The sequence below is a fragment of the Anneissia japonica genome, unplaced genomic scaffold (genome assembly GCF_011630105.1).
Source record: "Anneissia japonica isolate Jap-2015-1 unplaced genomic scaffold, ASM1163010v1 scaffold11779_len1430905_cov172, whole genome shotgun sequence".
In the NCBI taxonomy this organism is placed as follows: domain Eukaryota; kingdom Metazoa; phylum Echinodermata; class Crinoidea; order Comatulida; family Comatulidae; genus Anneissia; species Anneissia japonica.
In genome coordinates, this window is record NW_022740041.1 from 363,220 (window position 1) to 373,654 (window position 10,435).

At 32.5% G+C, this 10,435-nt stretch overlaps 3 protein-coding genes across 3 annotated transcripts in view; all 3 read left to right on the forward strand.

Annotated features, from left to right (window-relative positions):
• The first annotated feature begins 628 nt into the window (after positions 1–628).
• LOC117118162 lies at positions 629–2,451 on the forward strand. Its single transcript, XM_033262677.1, has 3 exons — positions 629–695; positions 1,185–2,385; positions 2,448–2,451. The coding sequence occupies exons 1-3, from the start codon at positions 632–634 to the stop codon at positions 2,449–2,451; spliced, it is 1,269 nt and encodes a 422-aa protein (XP_033118568.1). The 5' UTR covers positions 629–631.
• LOC117118193 (latrophilin receptor-like protein A) lies at positions 2,395–4,469 on the forward strand. Its single transcript, XM_033262712.1, has 2 exons — positions 2,395–3,412; positions 4,185–4,469. The coding sequence occupies exons 1-2, from the start codon at positions 2,459–2,461 to the stop codon at positions 4,416–4,418; spliced, it is 1,188 nt and encodes a 395-aa protein (XP_033118603.1). The 5' UTR covers positions 2,395–2,458; the 3' UTR covers positions 4,419–4,469.
• Positions 4,470–9,935: 5,466 nt separating this feature from the next.
• Positions 9,936–10,435, forward strand: part of LOC117118153 — a 12,806-nt gene continuing 12,306 nt past the window's right edge. The window contains exon 1 of the mRNA XM_033262667.1: positions 9,936–10,186. Coding sequence (XP_033118558.1) covers positions 10,072–10,186 — 115 coding nt within the window. The 5' untranslated portion in view covers positions 9,936–10,071. The remainder of the gene's footprint in view (positions 10,187–10,435) is intronic.

A 10,435-nucleotide genomic window follows, 5' to 3' on the forward strand; every position in this document is an offset into this window, starting at 1 on the left:
TATATTTGGTGAAGAAAGGAAATACGATATTCATAGTATTAAAACAAATTAAATTCAACATCGTACTTTCAGCACCGAAAGTCATTAAACAGGGTTCGGGCCCGCTGCTCCTGGTTCGTTTTGTCACCAGGCCTTTTGACACCTTGGTCACGTGATCATCATGGAAAAAAGTAATTACCTAAAATTAAAAGAGTCGATCTACTTCAAGAACAAACAAAAAAACCTCAACAGAGAATGTTTCAAACTGCATTCAAATTGTTTAATTTCCATCATTAGATCGCCTAGAAATTGTGTTTCTTTAATGTGTACAAAAGCAAATAAAGTAATCGATTGAACTTATTTATTCGTCTATCAATCTTCTTATATTGGAGCAACTTATTACTATGACAACGTATCTGCGTAAAGCAGCAGCATCATATTACAGAAAGAAAACCAATGAAGCGTTTAAAATAATATTTAAAAGCAACAAACATTTATATAGACGGGTAGAAATATAGTTATTCCCCTGCACGTTGGACAGGAATTTGAGTATATTCGTGAAGTGATAATAATATAGAATCGGCGGTAACATCAACATACATTATGGACTTCAGTGTTGAGAATCGCGGAATACTTTATACTAATACTTTTAATGATAATCTTTCTTCGGGATACCGGGCCTTTTCTGTGTTCATCTCAAGGGATAAATATTACGGGTATGCTATGTCTTGTTATATTCTACTTTTCATAAATTCCGAATGGAGAACGTTTGGCGTAGTAGTTAGTCGGATTTTCAATCTCAACCTTCTGTCTTATTTTAGTACTAGTTAATGTCTAGGCCTACCTTAATACAATTTTAACTCATACCTAGTACTTCTCATATATAAATATAGTGTCCCGTAACCTTTGGACAATTGCTAAGTAACATTTAGAAAGTCAAAAATGTTAATTAAAAAATATTTTTCCTAGTTTAAGCATTTATCAGAATAAGTTTTATTACGATTTTAATATGTTGTAAACTTTGTATTAACGCTTAAATTGGATAACCTTATTCAGATCTCCCTTCAATTAAATACCAATTCTGGGATAGTCATTTTAAGATATCCTATCTCAATATACAAATTATAATCATGGTACGAAGCCAGTAAAAAATAAACATGAGAAAATTGTAAATAATTTCTTAAATAGTTCACTGTTTATTTCAGGTGTGAATATACCGTGTTTATATAAACAGCCATCTGGTGAAACTAGCAACTGTAAATGTGATGGGAAATGTCTGATTTATGGCGACTGTTGTAAAGATAAATACAATTCGTTCAACGAAACACAGATTTCTGAAATCCAAGTTTCTACTGCCACTTGCGTTGATATATCGTCGGAAGCGTACTACATCATCCAGACTTGCGCTTCTTCATGGACTGACGATCGCACGAGAGACCTTTGCGAACACGTTGATGATGTCCACGACATATTACAAAACTTACCTGTATATGACCCGGATGGTAATCACTTTAAAAATATGTTTTGTGCTTTTTGCAATAATATTCAAATAGACGACATGATCGCATGGCAAGCAATGAAACCGGAAACACACTCCTCTGAAACTGAAAGTGATATCTTCAACATTCAGTATAGTGTGCCTTCTAGCTTAGCCGAATACTTACAACCAAGAATATGCATTGACATGGGAATTGCTTATTGTGATTACATTAATGTCAATGAATCAGGTCAGAGGTGTCCTGAATATTACGAACCTATAGTTTATGAGAACAACTATCAAATAACATTGTATAAAAACTCCGAATGTGCTCTTTGCAATGGAATTGATTTTAATGGAACTATAAACTGTTCATCTCTTGGCTTGAGTGAAAATGATTTTAACAAAGAAAATGAAGGACCTCCTTTTCCCGGTTTTTCAAGACCTTTGACGGTGCTACTTGGAGCCTCTGCCAGTAAAATTCTAGCAACAGAAACAAAAAAGCTATGTAAAAGTGGCGAAGTGTTTGATCCTTTTAGAAAGGTTTGCATCATTCTCTACTGTTCTGATGGGTACCAGCTTCTAGGTAACCAATGTATCGCATCAATTTGTAGCACGTGGCTGTTACAATTCAATACAAGTACTAGAGGCAATAAAGATACCAACGCCAATAGCACTTTGACGTGTCTTCTTCAGAACTTCGAAACTGCTAATTCAACAGAATTTATAGTACTAACATCGTATTCTCATTATTCTACCAATAATCAATTAGAACTTTATTTCGAACTACGAAGTAACATGAATTACCAGTATTTAAGTAAATACCTTTCATATTTATTTCCACCAAACATTGAAAAACGTCAACAAAATTTTACGAATTGCAATGTGACGTCAATGTCGGTTGATCAATTTTGTGAATATTTTCATAAGCCGGAAAATTGTAGTTCTGAGGGGATTAATGTCGACGGCCATGTGTTTCCAAAAACTATAGGTAACCAGACAATGTATTACATCAACCAGTCCCAGTCATTTCTTTCACTAGATCGCTCTCTATTTCGACATCAGTATAAACAGTATAATAGCGATGTTTACAATTCGACAACTCTGTTATTGCTATGTTCACAAAATAATGTCTTTGGGCTAACCTGTCCGTTCATACATGATGAGATAACTAATTATGTGATAGTTAATAAAACCTTAAAACATATTCGATCGGGAAAGGTCTATGGACTGGAATCTTACGAACTGACAGACAACCAAACTGTCAAGATTTGTTCCACATTTGGACAAACAGAAAGTAATTATTTTCTTCAGTACAACACTACCCAAACTATTTTGAGCGTTATTGGATGCATTCTATCTCTTATCGCCCTTGTATTGACTTTTCTTGTTTATTGTTTGTTGTCGTCTCTTAGAACGTTGCCAGGAATGGCAGTCATGAGTTTTAACGTGACATTGTTTTGGGCCCAATTTCTTCTCACTTTTGGAGCAGGCCAAACTAAGATTACTGCTGTCTGTAAAGTAATTGCAATAACTATGCATTTCTTTTGGTTGGCTTCATTTTTCTGGATGAGCGTTTTAGCATATGATATCAGCCAAACGTTCAAAACAAAAACATATGATCAAAGTAAAGGTGACAAATGGAAAACTTTTGTAAAGTATTCCATTATTGCGTGGGGTTCACCGTTTGTTATAGTCGCAATATGTGTGATGTTATCGATGACAGTTGAGAGTCTTGGCTTCGAGTACGGATCAACTTCTGTCTGTTGGATTAGTGATCCTGTAATCAGCCTAGTTATTTTCGGTGGTCCTGTTGCTTTCGCTCTTTTCTTAAATTCAATTTTCTTTGGAATGACTGTACATGGTGTCAGAGAGACGATTAAGGCCTCTGAGATTCTGCATCGTAATGCACCCAATACGAGTTCTATCACGACAGAAATGAAGATATATTTTAAGGTTAGTTATTAGTAAGTACCGTAGTTTAATCAAATCGTGTTAAAAATTATTTAAATGAAAATGCTTAGCCCCATACCACACATCATAAATATTCTAAATTAGATGTTATATCATCAGAACCAACAGGCCACAATTTTACCAAATTCATCTTTATCAATTTGCTTTTTTTTTAAATTTAATATAGATTAGGTTATTTTGTTTGTTATTTAATTATAGTTGTAGCCATGTTGTTCTTAATTTATGTCATACATGTACTCGGTGTATCATTATCAGTTTCAATTTAGCGGAAAGCTACAAAGACGATATTTTTGAATAAGATTTTATTTGATTTGATTTGATTTAGTTGAAGCATATACATTTTTCATTTCGGAAACTGCTGATCGTTAGAAACATTATTTTCATATAGATTATTCGTGTTCCGTATATTGTACGTGTTATAGTGTTAACAATTATTTAAATGACAATGCTTAGTTGAAGCATATCCATTTTCCATTTCGGTAACAACTGATCGTTCGAAACATTAATTTCATATAGATTATTCGTGTTCCGTATATTATACGTGTTATGATGTTAACAATTAGTTAAATGGCAATGTTTAGTTAAAGCATTATTCATTTTCCATTTCCGAAAGTGCAGATCGTTAGAAACAATAAATTCATATAGATTATTTGTGTAGGCCAATATATTATTATGTGTTTCACAATTTTATTGTTTTATTATATTTTGCTTAATACACTAAACACTATTACAATGGCATGATTTTTCATTGCAGATAACTTCTTTGATGGGTTTCTCTTGGATATTCGGATTTATAGCGGGTTTTACTGGCATTGAATTTCTTTGGTACGTTTTCATTGTTCTTTGCACCTTACAAGGTGTTTTCGTATTCGTATCTTTTGTGTGCAACAATCGCGTCTGTAGTCTCTTAAGAGAAAGATACCAAGCAAAACGACCTATTGGTAATAGTAAAACAATGACTCAGATATCTACAGTTACGTCAATTTAGCTCTGGTGTAACATATCAACTATTTAATACAATAATACTGTTTACTTTTGTAAAATAAGAATTTAATGTTTTCTGTAAATAATTTTTAAAATTGTTTCATTTTTTGGTTTTCTATTTGTTATGAATAGGAAATAGGTGAAAGAAGGTATCCTCTGTAATATGCTAAAATCAATTAATTTAAGATTATTAAATTTAAGTAAGTTATTTTGTTAAGTAGAAGCTAACTGAAATTCTTTCTATAAAAAAGTAAAATTATAAAATATATCCGTGTTAGTATAAATAAAATTTTCTTTATTATTTGCTAGTAATAAATTTAAAGATGTTTTAATTAAGAAGTCTACAGATCAGTAAAAGTTTACTTCTTTCATATAATATGTTTTTCATTTGTAATTGATAACTTACAAATTAACATTTTAAGCTTTTTGCAAATTTTATGACAATGTGTCTACAATTAAAGAAGCATCAACTGCACTACTGAAAGTAAAATAGACAATAATATAAACCTATACTATTTGTAACAAATAATGTAAAATGCAATAATAATCGATATGCATTGTAAACATAATCAAGATGAAAATAATAGGCTAAAGTACTACAGTGGCACTACAGAATAGAAAATAATCTAGGATTATTGAAGGTTGAAATGAGACACAAAGTCATCAGAATTTAATAAATCGGAATGAATTTGCAATACAGTCTTCTATAATCTTTCTGCATAACATATGTTTTAGCTCCAATGAGGAGCTATATGAATACTTGGCTGATTGATATAATAGATTATTTTTTCGACTGATTGAATAATAGATTCCTTTTTGTATGGGTGGCCGTTAGGGCCAATATAATCTACTGCCTCTATTAATAGATTCCTTTTTTTGTATTGGAGGACGATACGGCCAATACTCTACTGCCGCTTTTATACTGCCCTCATCGGAGCTTTCGAGATTACGGGAACTTATTTACATCTAATGTTTCCGTTGCACAGATTTCGATTTTTTAATATAAAATTTAATCAAATCAGTCAAGATCATGACTGATACTTATTTTTTTTAATATCACGAATCATACGTTTTCGTCTTCATGTGAGAGAATCCATTAATATATTTTATTTACTTATTTCAACCATATTTTATAGAGGGTGGCCCTTCCACCTAGGCTGATATTCAGGGGCCCTCTACACACATACATGATAAAATCATAAAGGTTGTCTTCATAAGGGACACAAGAGAAATCGCCCTTGATGTGGAAAGAAGAGCAACTGTGGAATGAAGAGCAGATTAGCTCATTCGGCTAAGCTGGTGGTAGGCACTGTGTGTGCGCTGAATCGTGAAGGTCTCTTGGTCCCCCCTGTTTAATCCAAATCTCTGCTCTCCTTGTTTTAAGATGGAGAGCAGAAATGAAAGTTACTATAACTCACCGTCTTTCGGATGAGACGTTTAAGGCGTTGGCCTCATATGCATCATAGCCATTGTGCACATTAAAGGACGCAGTACACTTTTCGGAAAAGAGTAGAGAATTGTCTCCCGGTGTACTTCCCAGTCACCACAAGAAGGACCCCACTAAAATTAAGTCTTCTGCAGATTTTCGTGGGTTATGCTTGGTGTTTAATAATTTTGTATTAATACGAATGATGTTTGTCCTGCCTGACGTGTTAAACCTAATAAATGTCCAGTACGTTCCGAAATGATTGCGAAAAACATCTCGCAAGTGGTTCGGTCGGAATCTAACCCACGACCTCCATATAACTAGCCTGGTGTATTAACTACTAGACCACCAACCAAGTCACTTGCAAGCATTTGGGAACGTACTGAAACTTAGCATTTAGTAATATAACACGTCAGGTAGGGGAAAACCTCATTCGTATTAGTAATTCCCCTGAAGGCATTTCTATTAAATCTGATAACTAGAACAAACATTATTTCCAGAGAATTAATATCTGCAAGTCTATTAATATAAACAGAAAAGTAAAATTAAGTGGAAGCTAAGACGGTTGTCATCACACGAGAATTCGTCATTGCCAATCATCTTCAACAAGTAATTTCGACATAATTGACAACGCAATTCACACTCGATTAGAGTAACTAATAAAATGTTTTGATTCATTGATAGGTTGGTTGGTTTAATGTTTACAGTTGCATATTAATTTTGGATGAAATCGATAAAGTTGAACACACACATTTTTTTAATTGACGATTCTTTTATTTGGTAAACAAATTAATGAGGTTTGCAAGAAAGTACAGTATCTAGATACGTAGGCAGCGTTATTATATAAAATTAGAAATTACTTACTATCTTCTGCTCCATTTATAGATTTATAGATCTCAAATTGAGCCCATAAAGTGTTATTGTAATATTGCTTGGTGCAATAATTATATTACTAGATTGTCAAGTTACTTATTAGCATTACAAATGCTATTAAAGTCATCTCTTGGTTAGCTTTTGATGCCCATACTTTACCTCTTTTCTACAGTTGTGGTGTACTTTTACTTACCGATAATAATAAATATCAGACATCTGTATTTATTTAAAATGCCGTAAACAAGCTGAGTAACAAAATATCTAGGCTAATAACCTTACTGATGGACATTTCCATTGATGTACCGACAGAAACAAAAAATGATCTTAGGACTCCTATGAGATCACATTCATGTACTAGTCTCCATGTCTCTTGCACTGGTCCAATATTATGGAATTATGGAATCAAATTCAATCATCTGTAAAAATGCTAAATCAATTCAGTTATTTAAAAATATATATTTCGTTTTTATTGAGAGTTACAATGCCCGTTTTTGAAGTAGGCCTACTAGGTATTTATTTTTTCTTTGAATTTATTTTTTTTTTATGTTTTATTTATATCATTTCAAGCATTGATATTATCTTTTTACTTATGAACTTAATTGTAGGTTAATTTAAGTGTGTGTTATTGTTTCATTGTTTATATAGGGCCCTAATAATAATAATAATTCTGGATTTATATAGCGCCTCACGTTGATACAACTTCAAGGCGCTTGACAACAACAGAGAAGAAAAAAACCAAACCAGATGCAAATGTACCAAAAATTATTATCAAATATTTGGGTTTTAATTAAGTTTAATTAAGTTCAAATGATTGGTTTGATGATTATCAATAAATATTATTATTACAATACTTTGGTAATTGGAACCATTGCAAGGCCTGTAACTTTCCTATTCATCACGAAGCCTTTCATTATTCTTTCCCTTTTGCTTCTTGTCTTTCTTCCCTTTCCCTTATCGTTCACATTTCTTTCTTAGATTCCTTATCTTTCCTTCCGTTTTCTTTCTTATAATTCGTATCTGTCTTTCATATTTCATTCTTATACTTCTTATTATTTCTTTTCTTTTCCTTTCTAAGGTTTCCTTCCTTCTTGTTTTATAGCATACTTTTTTTCATTATTATTTATTTAATCTTAGATTAATCTTAAATTTTGACTCGATTGTTACGCTTTTCTTAGGCCCCTCTCTGTTTTTTTAACATGCTCTTAGGGCTTCAGGAGGGTTTCTTTTTGTCTTGTTTCAATTTTTTGTCTGTTAATTTTATGTATATGAATTTTGACAAATAAAGAATTTTGTATTTGTTTGTTAGAGCTTATTATAGTTTGGTACATATTTCATTACCAACGACTTGGTACGATAGTTTGCTCTCACTGGCGTGTGGATACACCTACTTAGTATCCACACGCCAGCGACAGCAAAACATACCATCGTACTCAATTTTTGAATAAAAAATAATTATAAATGTATTTACTAGTTGTAAATCAAACATAATTTTAAGAGGAAGGACAATTTCTGACAAACATCAAAGCAATACAATGGTAGCATTGTCGATTTTATGTACATTCAAGCGGATGACTGGATATTGTTGGCTAGGGTGAGAAAGGTTGTGGCCAAATATGAGCATTTAATTTATTACTGTAAATCCTCGAATAAGCACCTTATAATACTGTTTGAGGCTTCAGTACGGCGCTTTCGAGAGCGGCGCTTATTAAATATATATATTGCTGTGGCGCTTTCCATGCCTATTCGTATGTAATACCTACCGGTATCTCACATATGGTTCGGTAGGCCTATCATAGACCACACTATCGTAAATAAACGTTTATAAAGATATGATTGTGTCTTTGTTTTATTTATTCACTGTTTTATTTGAACACGGTATAAATTCTATTTAAAACCCAGTTTCCCAAAGCGTTTCATTACACTCATGGTAATTATGTACTCTTGAATGGCGTTTATTCGAGAGCGGCGCTTGTGAAAAAAAATCAAGTTTGGTGCGGCGCTTATTTGAGAAAGTAAAAACAAATAATGTGTATTAGAAAATCTTTTATGTAAATTCTCAAGAGTAAGGTGTAAGTTATACTTCAAGAACTACTGATTAAATATTGTTTTGAAAATGTAATACATATTTAAAAAACATGGTTATATGTAATAGTTTTTGCTTTATTTTAATAATGATAACAACTCTGAGTCGTTTGCTGTTTGTTAGGTTTCAGAAATGTTTGTACCTTATTATATAAAAAGTAAAATATTATTGTTAATCGGTTGAAGCTATAATAAAATATTAAAAGAACGTGATGAAATTAATATTAATTTTGTTTTTATTTCGAATGTGGTAGTGATAGTGACGATGGAGATGTTGCTGTTTTCAAATATTAATGATAGTGATGACAATGGAGATGATGAGGAGGAGGATAATCATGATGATATGATGATGATGAGGATGTCATTGATGATGATGGTGATAAAGATGATGAATATCAGGGATGACAATGACGATGGCGAAGATAAGAGATGACAATAATAATAATAATAATAATAATAATAATAATAATAATAATAATAATAATAATAATAATGGTATGTGATGTGCTTTAGAATAAAGAAGAGATGGTAATTTACCATTAAAAAAAATCACTAAGAACAGCATTTTAATTAAACAACCTAAAAAACACTAATCAATGAATAGAAGAGTTTAAATATGAAGCCAATTGTGCACCACAGGCCTCGGCGGTTCCAGGCCCATGATACTCCTTAAAACTCTATAGCATAAATCACCTTGCATAGTGACCCATGTCAACAACATATTAACATGGATGTAAGTTATGTTTATAATTATATCAATTCAATTAATAATTCCAGTAACTTAGATACTAATAAATTTAAGATGATGGAATATAATTTTGAAACTTAAACAGATGAAATAATAAGTATTATGAAATAAAAAAAGACATCAGGTTAAATCTCACCTAAGTATTTGACAATAAATTAGAAATCAAACCAAGCACACTAGTCATTTCTAAAAAAAAAAACATGTTTATGTTTGAAGTCACTCAATTATGGTCCCGTATTGCTATGGAAAGAGGGGCTGCATGGACAAACCAGATCTAGAGTTTTAGGAACTAACATCTCTTCAAATATTTCGTCCACAACAGATAGAGGGCGGTATTGTATAGTCGTTCTGGAAGTACCACCGATCAAATTAAAACTGTTAAAATACTTGATTGCAACGAACACATTATTTGCACTGGTAGGAATAAAATGTTATGGTCACCGTTAGAAAAGCACGCTTACTCAAATTCCCGACCCGAGAATTTCATTACACTTCGTAATTTTAGTATGACAGTGGTGTACAATCGTTATGATGGACTTCAGTTTTGTTAAACGCGGAATATTAATAACTGTAATTAGTATGTATGTTGAGAATATTATGTGTTCATCTCAGGTTCTTAGTGAAACAGACAGCAGAAACGAAGGTACAGTGTGTTTCCTTATATTATATTTAATGCTTGCGTTAAACCCAGTGGTGGCACCAACGGGGGCAGGGGAATCCCCCCTTTCGGACAGGCCGGATCACCCCGTAGTCCGACGAACGACTAGCTAGGTCGCCGGATCAAAAATAAAAAAGATAATAATTTTCCTATCTAAATAACCTTACTCTGATTGCCAATGCCTTACACTGTGGCCTAAAAACACATTTTGGGCCATAATAAACCATAAAAACT